This window comes from Paralichthys olivaceus, chromosome 2 (assembly GCF_024713975.1).
Source record: "Paralichthys olivaceus isolate ysfri-2021 chromosome 2, ASM2471397v2, whole genome shotgun sequence".
NCBI classification, from domain to species: Eukaryota; Metazoa; Chordata; class Actinopteri; order Pleuronectiformes; family Paralichthyidae; genus Paralichthys; species Paralichthys olivaceus.
In genome coordinates this window covers 21,907,932-21,931,736 of record NC_091094.1, presented here as the reverse complement: position 1 = coordinate 21,931,736, position 23,805 = coordinate 21,907,932, and the positions used below count along the sequence as shown (strand labels likewise).

General features: G+C 42.9%; 2 protein-coding genes across 4 annotated transcripts in view; one reads left to right on the top strand and one right to left on the bottom strand.

The window, feature by feature from the left end:
• Positions 1-4,007, top strand: part of cdh4 (cadherin 4, type 1, R-cadherin (retinal)) — a 194,093-nt gene extending 190,086 nt beyond the window's left edge. For 2 of the 3 annotated variants that reach the window (XM_020086318.2, XM_020086319.2), the window contains exons 16-17: positions 1,385-1,549; positions 2,067-4,007. In XM_020086318.2, the coding sequence (XP_019941877.1) occupies positions 1,385-1,549; positions 2,067-2,273 (372 nt within the window). In that variant the 3' untranslated portion in view covers positions 2,274-4,007. The remainder of the gene's footprint in view (positions 1-1,384; positions 1,550-2,066) is intronic. The other variant, XR_011238831.1, reaches the window with a different exon arrangement.
• Positions 4,008-12,209: 8,202 nt separating this feature from the next.
• taf4a (TAF4A RNA polymerase II, TATA box binding protein (TBP)-associated factor) lies at positions 12,210-23,563 on the bottom strand. Its single transcript, XM_020086894.2, has 16 exons — positions 23,442-23,563; positions 22,396-23,223; positions 22,042-22,175; positions 21,632-21,745; positions 19,865-19,954; positions 19,575-19,697; positions 19,357-19,446; positions 19,009-19,221; positions 18,281-18,422; positions 18,090-18,195; positions 17,550-17,719; positions 17,316-17,446; positions 17,004-17,129; positions 16,211-16,267; positions 15,988-16,110; positions 12,210-13,547 (listed from the first exon to the last, which is right to left on the bottom strand). The coding sequence occupies exons 2-16, from the start codon at positions 23,081-23,083 to the stop codon at positions 13,383-13,385; spliced, it is 2,472 nt and encodes an 823-aa protein (XP_019942453.2). The 5' UTR covers positions 23,084-23,223; positions 23,442-23,563; the 3' UTR covers positions 12,210-13,382.
• Between the last annotated feature and the right edge of the window lie 242 nt (positions 23,564-23,805).

The window sequence follows — 23,805 nt, the reverse complement described above, 5'->3', positions numbered from 1 at the left end:
ATTTGATCAAATACAGCTGCTCTCCGAACAGAAACATGTTCTCGTGAGCTACTCCACATTCATTTAGAATCACAGCACTATGACCTCTGGGTAATAATCTTGAGCATCTGTGTTTTCCACACCCACACTTCATACTAACTCTGAGCAGGTTTTTATGATGGAGCTATAGAGTTTTATAGTATTAAAGAGTTCACACTGAAAGCAGAGAGCGAGCATGTTGAATGTACTCAATGTTTGAGTGGGCTTTGATGGGCTCTCTTCTCCCACAATGCATTGCACAAAGGAAACGGAGGATCTACTCCCAGCTGGAAAAAAATGAAATGACATGTGGGTGTTGAGAAAACCAGATAAATAATCAAACTCTTTCTTTATGTTTAACTGACAGTTTGATGGACATGTGTCTTTTATTTCCTGTCAAATCACTGAAACTGATGGTGATGGTCAGTCTAAACTGTAGAGAACTGGTTTATAATGTGGATTCTGGACATAGTGAAGTTTACAGCAGTGCACACGTACAAAAGACATAAAACAATGAGAAAAACAATCCTGAGACCTCGTGCACTTAACAACAACACACATCAAAGTCTGTTTGTGTGTGGAAAATGAGCCTGATCACAGCTGAACACTCGGGATGTTTTCACATCTCAAAGTCTGGAACAAGGTTCATATCTTCGTTACATTGTTGACATTGATCTGGTTAGTTTTGGTTTCACATGGAAATTTAGGTAGAGCGCTAAAGATTTTTGTACGACATGACAACGACATGATCATCAAATTTTATTTGTAAAACCAATATTCAAAAACAAAAATAACAAAAATCACATTTTGCCTTATAGGGCTTATCAAGGTGCAACATCCTCTGTCCTTACCTCAACTAGAGTCAGGAAAAACTACCAGAATAACCACTTAGAAACCGCAGAGAGAGTCACACCTGAGGGGTATCCTCTACCAGGATGGACAGAAGTGCAATAGATGTCATGTGTAACAGTCCAATAATGTCCTTTCATTATATCGTCTGAGGTGAAAACTGCATCTTTTTCTTCTTCTATTGTTTAATACCGTCTCTCTCTGCTTCCTGCAATTGTTCTGAAACAAATGTTTCTGCACTTCAAATGATCTGAACCATGATTCATTTGAACCCAGCTGAGCTCTTTCGGTCAGACTAAAATCTGGCCCATCGGTCCGAGGCACCTTTCACACCTGTTATTTTGGTTCAGACTAGACTTGAAAGACAGAAAGTCTGAACAGGGTAGATGTGAACGTGCTCTCAGTCTTGTGCTGTTTGAGAAGCTGGTTTGAACTAATATTTAGATAATGAGGATGAAGATGGTGATAAACCTCATCATCAAACTGACTCAGCTGTCCCTCCCTCACCTTCATGCAGGACTATGACCTGAGCCAGCTGCAGCAGCCTGAGTCTCTGGACCACATCATCAATAAGCCGGCAGGAGTGCGCAGGGTGGACGAGAGGCCTGTGATCACTGAGTCTCAGTACCCGGTCAGACCCAGTCTGCCTCACCCCGGAGACATCGGGGACTTCATTCATGATGTAAGCTGGAGACGTGTTGTTTCTGTAACTGTCTGTGTTTATAGTCTCACACATGTTCACAATGTTAATGTGACAGCATTAAGTTGGTTGGTTTTAGAGTTTTGTCTCGGAAAGTTTTTTTTTGGGAACATCACTCAACAGAATTGATTATCTTTAAAGAGCTCAAGAGAGACGAGCAAGGGTTTAGTTTTTTTTTGTCTACAATTGTATTTCTGTCAGAAGAGGCGCTGCTGGAGACACTTTATTTGGCCCCTGTTTACAGCCCAATGTCTGGCTCTGAAATAACATTCAGACCATGATGGGACATTTTAACCGTGACGGGTGGGTGAGCGAGATTAGACCAAGTTTATTGCACCTTTTACAGTCTGGCACCCTGAGCCTATTACTACGTGAAAAATCATCACCTCCATTATTCTGTAGGTGAAGATCCTGATACAGTGTGTAAGAACAGTAAATACTAAAACTGTGACGGTTGCAAATCGTTTATTTTCCGTCCTTCTTGTCTCTGTCTCTCCAGGGTCTGAGGGCAGCAGACAATGACCCCACGGCTCCTCCCTACGACTCCCTGCTGGTGTTCGACTACGAGGGCAGCGGTTCCACCGCCGGCTCCGTCAGCTCACTCAACTCCACCAGCTCAGGGGACCAGGACTACGACTACCTCAACGACTGGGGGCCTCGCTTCAAGAAGCTGGCCGACCTCTACGGAGGAGGGGACGATGACTGAGAGCGGTGCAGGGGGCTGGGCGGGGGTCAGGAGAGGCAGGGTCGTACGGATGGACGCTCCTGGGAAATGCGGGCAGGGGCCAGGAACATGACGCAGGCTCCATGGTGGACATGTGAGGAACAGACCCTTACATGGGCTGTGTCACTTTGCTCACAGCAGCCATGCCCGCAAACATGAATTCCGCTGCAACGCAACTGTATTCTGGCTTTATATTTTTTTGTGGCGAGTTTTGTAGTGCAATGTTTTGTTTTGTTTTGTTTCTTTTGGTTGTTCTCTCAGATCGCTGGACCCGGAGCTCTCTGGGGACAAATCAAGGCAGTCGAGAGAAACTAGTGAATTTGTGCTTTGATTGATTGTTAAAACAGAATCATCTCTTGCTTTAGTCTCACACTGAAGAGAATGTGTTCAGGAAGATGCTCTCTGACTCTCTCTCTTTCACTCTGTCAACTTGAATTTCCTTAGAACAGAAGCACTGTCATTTTTATAAAGTGCCTTTTGTGGTGTGTTTTTGTATCAGACTCCTGCTATCTCAGGATCGGTTGCCAGTCGTGAAGTACAGTGAAGGCACGTTCGCTCGCGGCCTACCTGCGCTCCTCAAACCAGCCCTGCCTGTCACTCTCCTCTCCCCCTCACAGTGGTGTAGACGAACAACCCCAGCAGCCACTCGCAGGAGGGAAGGACACAACCAGGGCGGACTCTCCTACATCAAAACCCAATGAAACGTGGCCGAAAAGAAGCCAATGAGCGTTGTTGTGGATGCAGACAACCCTCTTCTCCACGGTCCTGCTCAGTTTGACTTCACAAGCATCACCTGTCGACACAACCACAGCAACACGCTGACATTGGCGTGAGACCATTTTTATACACGTGGGGGTTTTCTAATTTAACGGAGAATGCCTGCCTTTCCTCTTTGGACTCATGACGTTAGGAGCCTTTATTTTGAGATGCTTGCCTGCCCTGTATGGTTTTGTGTTGCTTTCTCCACAGTGTAAAGCTTATGTAGGCATGATCTGATTAGTCAGACAGTGTAAGAAAGTGGAGCTTGAAATGACTCGGAACAAAGGCATCTGATAAAGATTTCTTTTGTGTTTTTTTCTGTCGCCTTGAACATTCCTGTTTTTTATAGGCCAAACAAAACTATTAAAAGGTGCATGTTTTTTTTTTTCGAAATGTTTTACTCAAAGCACTTGTTACTATGTGGTGAGAATGTGAAAATAGTCAGCAGAAACTATATGAATATACTCTGTATAAAGACACTGAGAAAATAAAAATACTGTAAGATACCTATTTTTGAAGTATTGATGACATTAAAGTTGCTGCTCTTTTTCTCCAGCTCTTCATCGGGCTGAGGGGATTTTTGGCCCATTCATTATTGACATGTGAATATTTTAGTTTTCTCGTCTGTTGAAGCGTCATCACATTTTTTAAGATGCCTGCTTATACATTTTCTGTTTCCGTTTTGCTCTTTTTTTTTCATTTTTACAAACGCTTTGTTACACTCCTTTTCTACATACGTATATATATATATATATATAAAACACAGCCTTCTCCTCTCACTCTGTATTGTCTCTGACAGACGTGCTCCTCCTGTCGCCCTCTGGCCTCAGGACAGTGGAAGGTTCATTAGCCATGCCTGCTGATAGCTGTTCTATTATTCAGTGTATTGGAATTCTTTTACCCATTCATCTAGATACTGGATGTGTGCTTTAGAAAATAAACAAGACATGTTTTGAAGATGTGCCTTCTTTTTTTAATATTCTTTACTTTCAATCGCGACATCATTTCACATATGATGACACTCCCAGCTGTAGGTCCAGTGTGTGAGATATAGGGGGATTTACCAGAAACAACGATTGTTTTGTTTTCATTTAGTTAGAATGAGTCTTTCTTTGTTGCATCACCATGTGTACCCACAACAGACAAACCAAACACTGGCTCTGCAGAGGGCCTTTCACTTGTATTGTATTGTGTTACCTGAAGGCCCCTGTAGTTTCACCTACATGCTTGGACTGGGAGTAACTAACATTATTTTCACAGTTAGTTAGATGTCACAGAATCCTACACACTGAAACTTTGACTTGTCTGAACTAGATTAGACTTAAAGCCACTGTGTGTTAATGCCAGTACTGGTAAAACCACAGTTTGTGCAGTTGACAGCAATAAGGTGGTGAAAAGTGGGATGAAGTCATCAACTGTATATAAAGATGGACGACACGTCGCTACTCCCCCGATCCTGCAGAAATATCCCAGATACGGATGCCACCATCTTTTGATGTAATTAGACTTAGACACTGTCTTGAACGTGGTATGAAGCTGCAGTATCGAGGTCTTGTTGTCATGTCAACCAATCACGAGTCAGTCTCAGCTGTCAATCATGATGTTCCGCCTGGTTTTTACAGCATGAAATCATGAAACCAAAGTTACTGGAAAATGAAAACTTGAACATACATCAGTGTGATGAGAACGACCAAAAATGGAGGAGGCGGGGTTTATGACCTATACTGCAGGCAACCACCAGGTGGCAATTGAAATGTTTTGGCTTCACTTTAGGGAGCTGCTCTGTCGTCCATGTTTATTTACAGGTTGGAATCAACAGACTCATCATCAGTTTTCATTAAGATTGTCTCATGTTTTCAACAAACACTGATGCCGTCAGAATAATTTGAAATAATTACACAAATTCTCCACATGGTGGTTTTCTATTCACTGCTTTTCTGTCTTTATCTGTTCATGAAGTGATTGGTTTGTAATTACTCACTGAATCATTGTACCTTGTACTTTTTACAGGGTATTAATGTACTTTTAGTGTTAGAAAGAGTCACGAGGCAGAAGAGGCTGCTGCCTTTGGATTTACACAGTTAATCTTTGAACCTATTGTTTGGATATGACTCCACTTTCTAATAAAACACCTGCTATTCTTCTCTTTGCTGCGTCTCAGGCCAAGAGCGTTACAGCAGCATATGGGGGTCAGGAAGTATATTTGTGTCCAATCCTGTGATTTCAATTAGTCAGCTGAAGTGCCAAAAAACCCACTGGGGACTTAAAGGGTTTTAATCCTCTCTGGCTGTGTGTCTATCAATTAGCCACACCATTAATCCCCACGGCGTAATCTCATTAGATAGAGCGCCTTTAATGAGACACCCAGAGAGAAAGCGGAGAGGCAGGCAGTAAGAGAGAGGGTGAAAAATGAGGCAGTGGCGAGACGCAGGTAGGCCATGCGGAGAGGTGATTAGGAGGATGGAAGAGAGGGTCAGCGGAGGGAGGGAGTGCAGGAAGTGAGCTGCCAGCACAGCAGGGACGATGCATAACATTTAGAAAATAGTTTTTAGGTGGGGGTTGAACATGAGGAAGTAAAACAGTCATTCTTCACTTTGAATTGTTCTCAATGGTCAGAAATCTGATGAGTAGAGAAGACAGAGGTGAGCAGAGCTAATGGAGCATGCTGGACTAGTTAATGAGAGATGATTTGATTTCCCCAGTTAATCTACACTGGAGCGTCCCAGTAATGAGGAAGTCCAGTAATGAACTAAAGTTAACCTTTACAGTAACACAGTGAATTCTTCCTTGGGCCCTGCAGAAGTGTGGAGCCATGTTAATAAACCCCCATCAGACGTGGGCCACACCACTTGAAAAAACAATCAAGTTGGTAAAAGTGGTCTTGGTCACGGCCGGTCTGCAGATAAGATTAACTTGAGGCAGGGTTTTCTTTGATGGGCTTAGCTGAAGTTCACTTGGTTTCCCTGTGGCAGATGGGCAGAGTGAGAGAAGAAAGTAAACTCTAGTTGCCTCCTTGATAAATGGCGTATATAGACTGAGAGCTTTGCTGCTGGCTCGCAGCCAGTGCCTTGTGTGTTGTAAATAAAGTTCTCCTCTTCAAACATGTCCGAGCCAGGCTCTTTTCATTTCCTCTCCATAAAGCTAGTGGGTCTCTGGGGCCAGCGCTGGGAGCGGTCCAATCAGAGAAAAAACAGCGGCTGATGTCGGTTCTGACGCCGGCTGCGTGATCAAGTGTTCACAGTTTAGTGTTGATGCTGCTGTGGAGCCGAGGTACCACCGGAGATGAGTTGAGTGCCGGCTGCGTTTTCTGCTGACACCACTCTGAACCTCCTGCTATTTCAAGACTCTGTCTAAACTGAGATCAAACAGCAGAATAAATTTGATGTTCCTGCTGCAGGCAGGGGAGAGAATATCTACTGTTTAATGACCAGCTATTTATGGTATGGATGGCTGGTCCAGTGGACGCACCCACACACTGCTATTACCAAGACTGAGTGCTTATCAGTCCAAGCTGAATCACTCTGCATGCTCCATCAACAGCCTTCGAAAAGAGCATCTCCTACAAATCACTGTTGTTTTTTACAGCAGTGTCTCATCAATAGAACCAAGTAAACTCTCTCGCTGTTATCATTAAAGTACATCTATTACAAGAGGTGGAGAGTAACTGAAAGAAAATACTGACTTTCTAATGCATTGTGCTTTATTATGTAACTACACAAACTTCACTTACACAAAGGTATCCAGGGGTGGGGCCAGGGGGGCACTTGCCCCTGCCCTAGATTGAGCCTGCCCTGTCAATAGTCTTAAACAAAATCACTTACTAATAAAACTAGCAATAAATAAGACAATGTGTTGAATTTAGATTTTCTAAGCTTAGCAGGCTTAGCTTAGCTGTGGCTCCGGAGGTTGGCAGTTCGATCCCCATCTGCCCCATTCGGTTCTATGTACTGAACCCCAAATTGCCCCTGACGGCTGTATCAGCAGTGTGTATATGATGTGTGACTGGGTTCTCTAACACTAGAAAAGCGCTGAACATTCACTACTTTGAAATTTTGTTCAAAGCTATAGAGGAAACAATAAACAAGGAATCACTTAAATGTGCATCTTACTGAGTCAGGAATTGTTCATGGGTGTTGAACATATTATTGTCCCCTCTGTGTAAATTGTGGCTCCTTCATGGTCCCTGATTTAGAGAAACAATAGATCCGCCTCTGTTTTGCAGATTGCATGTAGGACAGGAAGTCAGACACATGAAGTTCAGTTTATGTGTCAAAGAGAGAATAAGTCTGTGAAAACACTTCCCCAGTAAGTTTGTGCTTGAGATTTAAAAGATGAAACAGAAAATATTTGTGTGACTTTGGGAGAAGATGTGAACATGTACATTTTTACATTATTATGAGCAAAAACTGAACACAACTGCTCAAACATACTTTCTATATTCATGAACACATGTAATATAATCACAGTGAATGATGGCATGGCCCCCGGGTCATTTGTGACACATGTACATGAACGCTGCTGCTGCTGCTGCTGCTGCCGCTGCTGCCTCTGCAGAGACCTACTACCGTACTCTGTGTGATTTCATGCCAGAGTGCAGAGGGAGAGCTGCACCGCCTCCTCGAGCAGAGCTGCTTCTCTAATCAACTGGATATAATTCTTCACCTCAGCCACAGGTTAAGTTTCTTCCCCAGGACACCGGCTCCGTCTCTAAATGGTAGAAGATGATTCCTTCGCAGCCTGAGTCTCTGGTGTCCTGTAGGGTACAATCAAGCCTCCATTCCCATCTGCCCCTCAATTTCCCTCCGTCAGCATCACTCCAGGAAGACAGAGCAACATTTAGCATGAATTATAGATGCACAGCACAGTCATTAGTTTATATAAATAATTGACCACCACATGTGTGCACTGGCGTGGGTCTTGTAAATGTGATGAAGATATTACAGCATCATGATGGGGGGGCAACGACAACGTATCTGACCAATGTAAGAGGATTAGTCACAGTTCTCTGACTGATCTTATATGTGTCTTATCTAAATTCTTATGTGTCTAAAGCATAGTTTACATCTGCTTCACAGTGATTCACAAACAGACTTTTTCACAGACAATTAATCTAATTAATTAGTTAATCTGTCTATTTCTGACAAATGTTTTTCTGAGGTCAGATGGTGTCATGCTCATCTGTAATTTGATGTTAAGGCCGTAGCTGTCCCCTGTCTCTGTTAGTGTGTCTTGGTGTGTTTCTGGAGTCTGTGGAGTCCCAGGATGCTCCTCCTCCCTTCTGGCTGGTGGTGAAGACCCAGATCCGGATTGGAGCGGCGTCCACCCAAAGCAGCCAATGAGCAGGAAGAATCCCAGAGGGCTGTCAGTATAAATTCTGCCCAGCTGTGTCAGTCGGAGCAGCTGTATATCATGAGTGAACAGCTCGCCAAACTAGCTCTTGAGATTGCCTTTGTATTAAGAGATGATTTTGCTGTTGCATGAGAGTCAGACCAGAATTGTTATTAGAGAATTTATGTCTTTTGATTTGAACTAGTGTTTTGTTCGTCTTGGTTTATGTTTTATTTGTGTAGCTCTTGTTAAGAGTCCTCTTTTTGTTATATTTGTTTTCTTTATTTGAAATAACACTCTGTTGCTTGCTGTTGCTGTTAGTTCAATATACATGCATTGTCCTTAACAATCTTGAAGTTTAAATAAACTTAACAATCTTACAATCACAAACATCTGGTTTTCTGTTGCCACCTCATTCCTATCGAGCGGGGTCGTAACAGATGTCTTCCCTTAAATGTCCTTTCTCTTTGGGATAAACTTATCTTCAGTTGAAACTCGTCGTCCCTCCTTTGTGAAGCCTTGAGCTGGGTTGTGACAGCTGAAATGCTTTGTCTGAATCTGGAATGAACTGCCAGTGACACCATGAGGTTGACATTTTAAGTTTAGGGAGGAAGTACATTCACTGCACTTGGTTTTTCTTCCTGTACTTGGATTTATGATAATCATCATCAAATCATTCAAAGTAATAATATGCAGGTCAGCCTCAGCTCTACTTTGGGTTTAGTGCAGTAGTTAAACTAGATATAAATGTGGTTATGTACAGAGCTGCTATCCCGGCTGTGGACAAATGCCTAAGAGGTCATGTTTTCTTCTGCGTTTGTTAATTGTTAGCAGCATTACACAAAAAAGGCAGATTTCCATGAAACTCTGTGAGAGGAAGTGGTTTGGGTCTGGGAAGAACCAATTCAATTTTAGTGTGGCTCCAGATCAGGGGTCTGGATTTGTTCTTATTTTCTTTAACATTGTGTGATTGACATCTTAATGAAAAAATTCAGGCATGTGTAAAATAATAAATTCTATGAAGAGATGAAATTTGCTTCAGAACCAGATGAGGATCCAGATTTTGTGACTGAAAACAAGTAGTTTCATCAGAGAATGGATATTTTTGCTGTGTTTAATGCAGTTTGCAGAACATTTCGGTGTACATGGTTTGTGTATCTGATCTCAGTGTGAACTCAGTGTGAACGGTACAGTTGCCAGTCAGCCTTGGTGGAGGTATGTACTATGGTTACGAGGGATAAGAGATTCTGTTCTACCACTATCTCCAGACTTTGATTTAAATTAGTCACACATGTATTTCTGTAGAGTCACTGGCATTATAACAAGATCAATATAAAACAAAATACTGTTCACCTCAATTTAAAAAGAAGATTAAAGATCAGTGGGTTGAAATGCAAATGGCCGCTCAGACCCTCACACCAGCCTGTGTTGTTCAGCATGTGGCCCCTCAGCTTAATAGTTGTGTGCTGAAGAACATCGTGTCCGACGTGTCTCCTGTATGAACCACAGGTGTGATTGCTCAGCACACTCTTACAGGAGAGGACTTTGTAAATGGAGATGTTTCTCTCCTGTGGGCTGACACTGGCTGCTGCTCGGCCTGATTCAGCTCCATTAAAGAGGCCAACAGGCTGTTAACCCCGGCATCAATACCGCACAGGTTCAGCCGCGCTTACAAACCCATTTCAGCAGCGCTCGTAAACACTGGCCTTATTATAGCATCTCCGGGCCAAAGCAGGCCAGCCCGGTCAACCCCATAACAAAAGAAACCTAAAGTCAGCATTAACCTGGGTGGAACGAGGGCACGGAAGCACAGGAAATGGAGTTGTGAGGAGGTGTAAACTAATGGACTGTTGTTCCATGTTATATTTCAGTGATTCCTCATGAGAGGCTGAAAATCATTCTCTTTCACTCCTGGATTTAAGTGGTTATAGGCTACTGGAAGCGTGCATCTAAATGGATGATAAAGTGCAGCGACTGAATCACACTGTGCCACATCACTTCATCCAAATCACATTCTCCTGTCGCTCATAGGAGTTTTATTCATAAGCTCAAAGCTTAATCAACACTATGCAAGGAGGCGTTGAAAAGGATCAAATTGATTAACTGTCTTTTAGTATTGCATTTGTCTCACAGCGTGAACACGGCTGGATTACGGGTGGAATTCTGAAGTCTCTGGTTTCCGAAGTAATGTCAATGTAGAAAATATCACAGCCCTTCTTGTTCATGTAGCTATAGGGGTCTTACCTTAATAAAGGATTTCATAACCTTCTGACTCGTGTAAGAAATGGGGGGTTGGGGGAGCCTTCATCAGCCTCGAACCATCATTAAATCTGAGTCCCTCCGTGAGCGTAAACAAGCTGAGAATTTTAGACCGGAGACTCGTCATGAAAGTGCATGAGGAACAGCCAGCTGAGAGGCACCATCAGAGCAGTCGAAGCCCATCGGAGATCAGACCAAAGCTCCCATAACTTAATACAGACAAACAGTCTCACACACACACACACACACACACACACACACACATCTTCTTGCTTTAGATTATATAATCTCACCCTGGAGGAAAAAGCAAAAATGACAACACTGAATGTAACAAATTAACAAGAGCTCCCTTCAATGATCGCCATGGAAGGAAACAGGGATGTTACTTATTCCCCTTCCTCCCTCTGGCAGCCTCAGGGTGTTTACCCAACACCCTCAGGTGCCGCGACAGATACGTCGCTAGGCAACGGCACCATCCGTGTTGTTGCACTGCCTCTGGCACTCAAGTGGGAGCTTATGTGGACTTAACTCTGAAAGAGCAGCGGTGTTGAGGAGTGGAAGGGGGATTACCAGGAAAAATATTGGATTGGGATGAGGCACAAAGGGCGATGGCTCACCTGAATCACCAGACAGAGATGCCATGACGGACTGTCAGGCCACATTGGGCCTGGGCTTGTGACAGAAAGCCTGGTTTATCTGGCTTTTCATTTCATCTACCACACGCACTACTTCTCAGTGTCTTGTTGTGGTTGTTGTAAAATATTAAAAAAGCCAGTGAGAGTGAGTGTGACAGGTTGAACTCAGTCTGTGTGGTGGATATTGAGCACAAGATGCATGAACATCTTCATGTTAAAGTCAACCAAATGTAACCAGGTAATACTGAGTGTCAACAAGAACCTGAGGATGTACTTTCAGTCCATGTCAGCAGCATGTGATGTGGTCAAATGAGCTATTGCCACCTAGTGGCTCCTAGATGTACTTTCATTATGGAAAATGAAATTGAGGCTCATCACCACTTATGGCTCGAAATCTACTTATTGTTCCTCTTTGGTCGACGCAGATACAAAAGCTGCTCCCAATCATTCTAACATCAGGCCACTGTCCCGCTGGCACAGCAGCCTGATTATTTCCAGCCCGTGGTTGTGGTGAATGTTAGCAGCCGATGTGGCAGCTGTTGCCACTGCACCGTGTGTTGGGCTGATAATGGAGACGGACTCAAACAAGACAGCCCAACAAAGAAGAGCACAGGCTGGTGGCAGAATGTGTGTGAGTGCACTTTCCTTTTGGGTCGAGCTGTGTTTAGCTCATGGGAATTACGTTCAATAGATGCATGCATAGACTCAGGGGAGACGCACTGTGTTCTACATGTGGCCCTGCAGATGTTAGACGATTATCTGCAATTATCTGTGAACAGGTAGAGGAAGAAGGAATTAAAGGCATTCAGCTCCTTTACAACAAAAACTCATCCCCACCTGCTAAACACGTCTACATCTTCTCACAATGCAATGCCGTCCCCTAGTGGATAATAATAGAACACATGTTTATGACCCAGTGTAAACAGCAAATCACAAGTTACTGTAAAATCATTTTTTATTCAAACTTTCAATAGAGAAAATGTGTTTTTCTTTACGTTGTATGGGTATATTCTTGACTCTATACAAAACCATGTGTAAAACTTTAGGTGTAACATTTACAAATATACAGGAAGAAACTCCAGTTTCTTTAGTCGTAGGTACTAAAAACATAAGGGGCTGTCCAGTAGCACACAAAAATAGAAGCAGGTCAGGAAATGATTTGAGGATACCGTCAGTCACTATTAAAAGAGTAAAAAGCTGTGTTGGTGGGAAGCTACAAAAATAGAAATTTCAGGTAGATGTATGTTTGGTATCGCAGTACAGGTGAGATGCTTTCTGAAACCTGCTGAAGTGTTAGAAATGAATAAACATCAAAATTAATTTTAAAAGAACAATTAACAGATTTGTGTTTTTTCTTCACACACACTGAAATCTACACACACCACTAAATGTGTTTTTAATCGCAGCTACATGAAACAGCTGGTATTACATGAAGTTAAATAAATAACTAATCATTAATTTAAGTGTTGAGCTACGTGAATAAATATGCAGAAAAATCAGGTAAAGACTTGGAGGTGACAGAAAGAGAGCGAGCTGCTGCCTCACAGCAGAGTTAATAGTTTCAGGGTGGCTATATGGCTTATTAATAGTTAGGAAGGCAACTCAGTAGGTTATACAGTTTGAAGCCGAAACTAACTCAGTTGACAGAAAAAAACTGAATCATCAATCATCAAAATTAGTCGGTGGTAAAATAAAACAAATGATTTTCATTGCTTTACAGTCTACTGCACAAACAAATAATCAGAAAATAAACTGTACTGTTCTGCAGTGCATTTTTATACAAGTCATTTGTTCATACAAAAACCCTTTATTATAACCCTTTTTTGAAAAATAAGTTGTACGGGCTGAATAAAGGGGCAGAAGTCCACGACTGCTCTGAAAGAAAATGGGCGTTATCTGAGGAGAGAGGAAGAAAGGCCGTCACATGGAGCTACTGTTGTGTTTCAGGTTATCAGGTTCGAATGAGAAAACTTGAAATGTGCCAAACAGCTGCTCCTCTCCTCTTCATACACAAGAGTCTGTTACACTGTCTGTGGTGGGAGCGGCCGGTCTCTCCACACACTTCATTTCCCCTCCTCTCTTCTCCTCATCCTCCTCTCTGACATCAAGCCTATTTCAGAAAGCCCTTGTAAAGGAAATGAGAGTGACTGGTAAATCTCTCGTTCTCCAAACAGAAGAGCAGGTCCCTGAGATTGACGCGTGTGATGCGCTGCCGCGTGGGTCTGGAGCTCGACGAACCCGCCCCACCAGACAAAGAGGGACCTGCTCCTGATCCCTGCAGGATGAGACAGAGAGACACAGTGAAAAATAACCATCAGAGAGAACTTTCACATCTAAATGAAATATGTTGACCAATAAGGAGAAGTCTGGGTTTCAACAAGTTCAACACTTTTTAAGACCATAACAAAGGAAATTTAAGAACTATGTCAAGTACAACCAATACGAAGCAGAGACAGTAGGTGTCCATAGTGGCATTAAATGAACATTAACATTATCAAGACCTACCCGAACATATTTAAGACTTAGTACATAATATCTTATATTTATAACTTTTTAAGGCCTACAGTTCAGATTATTATATTGTTTGGCTTTTTTGTGTCTTTTTAAGGCTGTGTGGAAACACTGGGAGAAGTGGAGTTGGTTAGTGTGGTCACTGTGTAAAAGCACCGTCTGGCTCAGGCCTTTGTGTTTGAATGTTCTTTTGCATGGTTTTCTTCAGGATGATCCATAGACATACAGTTTAAGTCAGTGATTCCCAATTGGGGAGGTTAGCCTGACTTCTGCAGTTGCTTGGGGAGCTGAAGAAAATATTACAGAAAAGCTGAACTAATATGAATATGAATAAATACATTTTATGATTTTATTTAAAACTAGCAGGGCCTTCTAAGAGCCAATACCTCTGCCAAAGATAATGGACTATCTTGTGATGTTCAAGAAAGAGAAAAGAAAATCCTTGATCTTCCCCTGGATCTTTTTCTAAAATGTTTTTTTCCCTGACCCAAGTGTTGCTGTAATCATCCAGTAGTTTTTGTATAATGATGCTAACTAACAGACAAATAGCGATGAAAACATGATGGATAAATGCTCAGAATAGATAGATTTAAAAGAAATGGATAAATAGTTGAAATAGCTGAAGGAAGTGGATGAATGGTCAGAATAACTAAAAGATGAGCTGGTCTCAGTCTTTCTGTAACTGTTAATATTTAAGGCCTGCAGCCATCGCCTGTGTGGCTCGAACTACACAACTCAATGTCTTGTGTATAACACTGTTTTGTCCACTGTGTGTTTGTTTGATTTCACCATCTTTCACACCACTTGCTAACTGCCGCAGCAATTTGCTTTGTTCTGACCGGGATACAATGCAGCTATGTGTCTTTTTTCTTCTATTTTTCAAGGAAAAATATAACTAAGTCTACAAGAAGGAAAACAGAATAAAAGCAGCTCTATTGTCACTGGGGGAGAGTATGTGTACAAATAAACACTATCTTTAAATTATAAGAACCTTTGTGAGATAAGGTAAATAAAAGTACAGATATAACACATTGTTTTCTGAGCAATTGTTTTTATAGACCCATTCCTGTCAGAGACAGTTACACAACACAGCGTCATTTGTTCCAGCAAATGGCTGAAAATGTTTTTTGCAGAACAGACTGTGCTCTTGTAGTAGTTGATTCAGTGGGGGCTGAAAGAAACACGAACACGAAATAGAGCCGAATTCAAACGTGTGAAAAATAAAGCTACACTGTGGCTCAGGAGCCATGAATCTAGATGTGTAGTGGAGAAAAGAAAAATCAATGAACTGCAGTAACAGGGATGTGTAGACTGTAGAAGGTCCGTCACATTGTGAGACCACAGCGCTGTACTGATTAAATGTGACGTGTTTGAATTTGATCTGTGATTACTAGAGTCAGCAGACAGCAGGTCTGAGTCTAGCGCTCTGCACGAACTGATGAGAAACTTCATTAATATTTTTTTTACTCAGAACAGAGAAGACTGAATGTTTTGTCAGGGTAGTGTGGACTGTTAGTAAGGGACCTTCACAGTTTAACACTCACATGAGCTAATTCTATAACCAATCCATTTCACTCATAATCATTTATTTTCAAATGTAGCCTGGTGATACTATTGCTCTCACAGTTATCACCTCAACAGAGAAGGTTATGTGTTCACTGATGACTGCTGTATCAGTGTGAGAATGGTTTGTGTTAGAAATGTGTGTGAATGGGTGAATGCAACTTATTGAGTAAGGATAAACAAGACTGGGCTATGTAAAATACAGTCCATTTACCCCTTACTCTTTGTTTGTTGTCAGCAGGATTACGCAAAATCTAACTAACAGATGTTCATGGTGAAAGGATCGGACACGGGCCAATAAAGAATCAAATTTTGGCGCTGGTTTGGTCATTTTTTGACATTTTTTACAAAATTCCCGGGGAGGAACTTACGGGGGCATTATACCAGATTTTGGAATTATTATCGAGAACTATTCCCTAAAAATCAATGAAAATTCCCCAAAATACTCACAATATCTCAAATTGTTGAAAAAGAATCCTGGATATGCCCCGATCCAGATCCACACTGAACTATTTTATTGATTGTTTCCCATACCCCATGATTCCGCCAAGTTTTGTGGTAGTTTATTCTTACAAACTAACAAACATGTGATGAAAACAACCTCCTTAGGGGAGGTAACAGTGACCTGTCATTAATGTTACCTCAGCTGCAGCAGCGGAGGATTGAGAGTCCAGGATTTTCCTCTTCTTTCTGGGGCCAATGGCTGCCAGTGCCGTCAGGTTGGCCTCCCTCTGTCTCATCTGAGCCAGTTCCTGCTGCTGCATCTGGAAGACACACACAGACCAACATGGAATTTAAGCACACGGTGCTTAACATACAGAGTCAGAAATGAGCTGACTGTTGCACCCCCTCCTCTCATCTTACCTCTTTTGCTTTCTGTTTCAGACGCAGCTGCTCCGGGTCCTCTTGCCTGGCTCGAGACTGCAGGGGCCAAAAGGCAAGATGCACGGAATTAAGAACTAATGATGACAGAATATTTCCACAACTAAAATATTTACTTTTACAGCTGAGTTATTATGATTTACCCTGTCTCATCAAAAACATTCAATGCTTTAACTTTTTGTAAGTCCCAAAGATTAATTAAAGCCATCTTATTCTTTATATCAAAGAGTTACCAGAATAAAACCTGGTGTTATTAATTCAGCCCCAGTGCTTTGTAATATATAACACTGTATATTTTATTCAAAGCACTTTGAGTTACATCCTAACAGGCATCCTGAGTCAGAATCAATCGCTAGTGAACATTTGTCAAACTCCAGAGAATATAGAGAAGCTGCAGGATACCAACACACAACATTTCTATTAATAATAAAATGACCCTAATTTCATCTACATTTCAATAAATAGAAGAGTCAAATTATATAATAAGAAGAAAACTGGAGCCTGGTCACTGCTGAAAGTCTATTTAAAAGTAGTAAATCAATGACGTTCAACCTGGATGAAATACATTAAAGCAACCAAAATGCATGTTTTAAAGGTTGCATACGTTTTTTATAAATGTCCCCCAAAAAATGTTCTGTGTTTTTATTACAAGAAAAATTATGTGAAGATGTCCAAACTTTACAGTTCATCACTTTTTAATGCAATGAAAGTAATGCGTTATTTCAATATTGACCTGTGAATTTATTATTAAAATGTGATGTTCATGACTCTGTACCTTAGCTGCCTTCAGGAGGATCTCTCTCTCCTGCTCCTCCTTTCTTTGTTTCTCTACCAAGTCCAGTTGCTCAAAGAACTTGAGCTGAGCACGAACATCACTGTTCTGCTCATGCTTGTCATCCTCCTGCAAACATACGGTAGAAGAATTGTTGCTTACATTTCAAGATGCAGCTGTCAATTGCATGCTAAAAGCAGCATAGTATTTTACACATCTCAGTGTCATGGCACCTGTATTATTTGTTTCTCTACAATAATCTGGTTAATACTGAATCCAAACCGAAAGAGAAAAAGCTTGTATTGCTTTTCACACCTTTAAGTTGACATTCTTCTGCTGGGCCACTTGGGAAACTTTTTCTAACAGGTTCTGGAGTCGCTGCTGAGTAGCATGGGAGACAAAGTTCACCACCTCCGCACCCAGGTTAGTCACACCATACCTACTCCCTGGAAAAGAAACAGTACAATTCGTCAGTGTTTTTGGAAATGGATGAATGGATGGATGGACACAGCATAGAAAGTAATGTTGTCCCAAGTTTAAGCGTCTCACCTATCTCCAGCATCCTCTTTTGCAACAGGGCGCAGGAGAGGAAAGCCTCATCCTTACAGGAATGCGTCACCGCTCCCACTAGTCCAGAATTGCTTGCTAAGATATTGGCGCTTTCCTCTGATAGGTTCACTCCAGCCATGGAGGCCACATCATTGATGTCGTCTTCATCCCTGTTAAATATAAAAGCAGTGAGACAAACCATGTCACTACTGACGACCTCAACTGATTGAGGCAGAAGTCCACCCACAGAGTCCAGTTGGAGGTTTCCTACAGTTCAAAGGGGAGTTTCTTCTCTCCACTGTAATCAAGTGTTTGCTCTTTGTGGTTGGATTTCTCTCTGTAATATTTTAAGGTCTCACCCTTACCATGCCAAATGCCTTAAAATAATGTATGTTGTGATTTGATGCAAATGAAATTGTATAGAATGAAATTTTATTAAAGAATCCACAAAGAAAGTGGGAATTCATGCAGTATTGAAACTTACGCATAATGTGTTCACTGATATTTATTAATAACATTTACAGTTATTGTTGCTCTTACTTGAAAGTGCTGCCCGCCTCTTTAATCTTGTTCTTGTGAGCTGCAGTCAAGGCTGCTACAGCAGAGAATTGTTTAGAAACAGTTGGCCCCTCTGGCCTCACAGGGACTGGTGGAGACAAACAAAACACACAATAAATGCTCTCGCTCATCTTAAGAAAGACATACACGCAAAAGAAATCAGTGAACCTCACTTGGTTGCAGCTCTTTGAGCTGGACCTGTTGCTGTCCCAGCATGATGCGACCAGGGGCCTGATTCCTGAGTGTCACCATGGGGGTTGTCTGTAAGGTTACCTGAGGTCTCACTGTTGCTCTCTGCTGCTGAAGCTGCAGAACCTGAAAAGGATTCTGACTGTGTCATTATTACCACGGTGATGTGTATGTGATGTCTTGTTGTACAGTATCAGGTTATGGGAGATTTCAGTTGTGTTACTTTTGATATACATATAACTCAAAGTTTTGAACTCAGTCCTGAGTGATCAGATCATAAGTGGTCAGAGGTAAGCACAGGAGAGAAAGCACCCAAATACATCTTGAATAGTAAATTGATTCTTAAATTGGTCAAATCTTTCTTCACAGCAGCTGCATGAGTCATTCAGTTCTTTCTTTCTCTAGCACTAACTCGCGTGGACACACAAAGACACACAAACAACTAGACACACGAATACACAGTGACGTCGGCATCTGTAAACTCAGACTGGGTAAAAACAACATAATTTGGTCTTCACGGACAGAAACAACATATGTCATTATATGCATATGAGTGGTGAAGTGAGATCTGATCACAAGTGGTCAAAGGAGACACATTTTAATGTCAGGTGTGATGAATACATGTACTTAGAGTTGACCACACGTGATCTGTTCCTTCCTGACAGATTTTAATACCAGGTCTGAACAAGGCATACACAACAGTCTAGTTTACCAGTGAAGCGGTCTGTCCTTGCTTGCTGACGCCTGGCTGCAGCTGCGGCCTGCTGATTGGGGCAGTGAGACGAGGGGCAGGGTTGCTTAGGACCACCGTAGTGGGGGTCGAGGAGGTGGAGGAGACTGGAACTGAGGCCAGCTGGGGGAGCTGACTCTGCTGGATGAATGCAGCTGAGTCTGGAGTGAGCTGCCTCAAGGCTGGGAGGCTTCTCTACATGAGACAAGCAGGCATATTAAAGATATGCACTTAAAAGATGTTTGCTCTGGCTCAAGAAAAATATATGACCGCTGATATTTGCTGGAGGGTACATCCCTGGCAATGAGTGCAGAGCAAGTGTTTTCTTACCTTGAGGAAAGGCACAAGGTAGGGTTGGGGTGAGGAATTTAGCTCTTTGTACAATCTGCTAGTGAATTCCTCAGCTTCCAGTTTTCCCTCCTAAGTACGACACAAAAAGGTACAGATGTTGTGTCTCCTGGTTGAAGGTTTGCCAGGATCGGTGTCATCTGTGTTTCACTTGTGTTTCTTTCATTAGTGAATTGACATTGTATGTATAGGTTACTCACCAGCAGCTGTTTCACCAGCTCTCTCACAATGGCTGCAGTCTCTGTTGATTGCTTCCCAGTGGATGCCAGTTTTATCAATGTAGACAGGAAGTTCTTACATTTCTTCACATTCTCCATTGTCTCCTGCCAGACCCACAACACATTCTGTTAATGAACCAACTCATGTTTTGTTTGTGAATAACTGCGTTATATGCTGTAGCATGCTCTATCTTCATCTTGATCATAAATACATGGTGAAATAAGAGCAGACACCCTGCTCCACTCAATCACTTGAACTCAGCACAACTCACTTTGCTTACTGTTACTGAGGTAACTGTGGTCCCAGCTGTTTGGCTGACAGTCCTGGGGGTCATTCCTGGTGCTGCGGCCCCAACTGAGCTCTGAGGAAAGACATCAAAATCACATGTTATTTACATAGTCGACAGGTTTGAAAACCTGACAGTTGAATTGTTAATGGTGAGAGTGGATTTTAGCTTTTTCAAACTTTCCCATTTTTAGTTCCCAACAGGAATCAGATGAGCTTCTCTTTGAGTTCATTTTGGTATTAAAAATAATTCAATTGTATTTATCACCTTTTTTCATGCCATGCTCACTGCACACAAGAATGACAAAAATGTTGTCACTATGGAATTAGTAAGTGTTTTAAAATAGGAAGTGTTTTAAAATAGGAAAACCACTTGATCTTGTGATCATCTTTAATATACTGAAGTGAGACATCTTGTGTAGAGTCCAGCAGATCTTGAGCCATTTAGCTTAGAGCATTTATAGAATATTTTGTTATGAATAAGAACAATTACTTCAAGTCTAAGTCTCAGATCGGCTATAATAAATCCAGGAAACAAGGTTCAGGATTACCAATAAACCCGAGCAAATGAAAAACATGTATTCACACTTCACAATAATACATCTTTTAGAAAATGTGATTTTTTATTTCACTGTGGAAAAATGAAACGGATAAACAACTAATATTATAGTGTATCATAATGTAAGATTGTGGTGCCTAACTAGTCTCTGTTACATGGTGTTCAGACACACACTGGACCCGCACCATCTATTTCATTTTATATGGACATAAAACCAATTTGGTTGATTTGTGTAACACTGTGAAAAAAAACATAACTGATTCATTAAAGCCTAGTTATCAATACTTAACATAGTCTTATCAAGTGAAAAGAGGACAGATGACTGATAAGACAATGGTGAAGAATTTGGTGCCAAAGCAAGAATGCAATATTTTGCAATCTGTTGAGTACCAACAAAGCCCCTAAAGTCCCAACAGGTGATATTTTTCTATTTAGTGGCTACAAGGCAACATCTTGTTCCCACATGATAAATATCTTTTGCACAAAAGAGAAATAACTTGTTTGCAAAAGATAATTAGTTTGTGGGAACAAGTAAATGCACATGCAGCAACCGATTTCTGCTGATGACAATCGCATGTCCTTACACAAGAGCGGCAAGCAGACGTATGGTGGCTGTGTACATCTGCAGTTGTTGGAGACACATGAATGTTTTGTAAATTATCTTGTGTGCATAATAAGGATATATCACTGCTTGGACTTTAGGGGCTCCGTAGATTAAAAAAATTTAAGAATAAAATGAATAAGGCAATCTGCAAACTTTGTCTGATGAAGGTGGCAACATCTGGAGGTAACACACACACCTTCATATACACTACACAAGCAAGGTCGAAATCTAATAATCAAAGTAAGTGCTCTATAGATATTGAGCCTTCACGTCTTTTCTTGTAAAATGTTCAGTGTAATCTGTAACACCAGTGTTGTGACAAGTTAATTTCCTGATGGGGAAATTCCCACACTGGGCATCCCTATAGCGATTACCTGATTTCAATGATCTACACTTTGTGTGAATCAGATGAACGTAAAATCAGATGTGTTTCCATTCTGTGGCAAATGTGATTTGTGACATTGTGCTCAAGACTCGAGGCAATGAGTAAGAAAGTCCATAGTTTATACAATATATAGACACAAACAAATGTGCAACAAGCTAAATAAAGACAAGGAATGGTTTGACAACCACATGCAGAGGGAAGTTACCTGAAGAATAGGAGGTCTGTGAAGAGTGGTCGTCGCAGCGAGTGTAGTTGGAGTGGGACAGCCCTGTCGGATGATGGTGCTGGGAGCCACTTGTCTACTGATGTTTACAGGAGCCTGAGAGGAAGTGAAGATAAAACACGATGTGAAACAAATAACTTTCATCCACTCAGAAAGTGCATCTGCTGAATCCCAAAATTGCCATGTTTCCTAAAATGTTACATAAATCAAGACTAATAACACAATAACATTCAACCACACTACTTTACATATAACAGCATGTGCGCTATAATAGATCTTATTTGATACTCAACAGGTGGATACCTTATACAGACAGGAAGGCAGGCTGGTCATGGGAATAAATTGATATTTGCCCATGTAAAGCTTTTGCTGAGCACACTGTATGATCTCACCTGACTAGGAGGCATGTTTGTCGGTGCTGCAGGTCGAGGTGTTATGCCTCCCTGCGACTGGGCCTGCATCTGGGCCAGAGCCTGCTGAGGAATCATCAGCAGCTGCCCACTCTCACTGCGTACAAGCACCATCCCTGCACAAAGGCAGACAACATATTAGACAATGCATGACAAGAGGCAACTTAAAGATAAATATATCATCAGCTGAAATCGCAGGGGAGAAGCAGTGTCAGTATCATTCATAACGGGACACACTTGGAAGAACAATACTTAACCACCATGTTTTGTGTGCACTGTTTACTTTGAGAGTGAAGTCAGCTGTATAAATCAGTGGAAGTAAATGTCCTCACTCACCCGGGGGCAGCTGGATGTTGTGCACACCGGGCTGTCCTGTGGAGGTATGGGGGAGCCTCGGGGCCAACATCTGAGGCGTCAGCGCTCGGATCCCACCTGGACCGGCAGCCACAGTCGCCGGAGCCCGGGGAGCACTGACTGCGGCGGAGGGGACAGCGGGCTGCGGTGCGGTCTGCATGATCGTAGTGGGCGGCTCTGCCTTGATAACGTGCGACCTGACGCTGACAGACCCCGGGGTGGACAGCTGGACATTGTTTACACCTGACTGTCCTGTTGCACCGGCCACCACCACATTATTGTTCCCATTCAAAGTTGCACCCGACCCCGCGGTTTGCATAGGCGGCCTGACGAGCGTCACGGTGGCTCCTGCCGCCTGGTTCACAGGCTGAGCCGAGGAGACAACACTCTGAGAGTTCATGGGAGGCGTCTGGATGACAGTGGTGGATGCGGGCGGCATGATGGCAGCCGACAGCCCTTTGGACACCAGCGCTCCGCTGCTGACAGCTGCCACAGACACGGCAGCAGCCCCGTGAGCGGCAGCGCTTCCCAAAGAGTTCATAGTTTGGTTCCCATTGCAAGTCTGCACTGAGCCTACTTTCCCCTGGTGAGTGGAAGTTGCACCAACACCACCAACAAGTGTTTTTCTGCCAGGGTCGTGTCCTGCGGTGGAGTCCGTCGATGCGTCCATGGCTGAACCATGGGCACCTCGCTGTGACGAGACCCCCCCAGCTCCTCAACTTGTTCAGAAGCGGCACAAACACTCTGGGGTGTGATGGAGCAGGACTCATGCACCGGTCTGCTCTGTCAGCTCCGCTGTTCGTGGGCGCTCTTGTGGAGACAAAGAGGAAAACAACAGTTTCAGTTACCTGCTTTAACGGCCGTGTTGACCAACTACCAGCTGGACATTAGCCGCTGCCCGCTTGTCCCGGAACTATAGCCGTGTAATACGCGGCTGCTTCCCGCCTGCCCCAGTGGTTGTTGAGACTCAGGACGGATAGTTGTGACTCTACAGACCGGACAGGAGGACAGACCAGCGCTTTATTCACCTGTGTGTGTGACAGCAGCTCATCCAACGGGCCCGGGAGAGCCGCCATCTTCCCACTCCTGCGGGTTCATGAGAACTGTGTTTAGGTACTCACCAACTGACGTGCGCGTGCGCACAGCGGCCGGACGCCTCGGTGCGGGGAGCTGTGCGGGCTGTGATTGGCTGCTGCGCCCTGTAAGAGGCGGTGCCAACGGCTTCAGCTGTCAGTCCAGGGGCTGCGCGCCATGGATCAGCGACGTGCCGGAGACCTAACGTCTCCATCGAATGTTCCGCCGCTGCCGCCGAGTTCTCTCCGTGCGGACGGCTGCACCGACTCAGACCCGCACCGAGCCCCTGTCGGTGGAGAGATACCGTGATTTTCAACG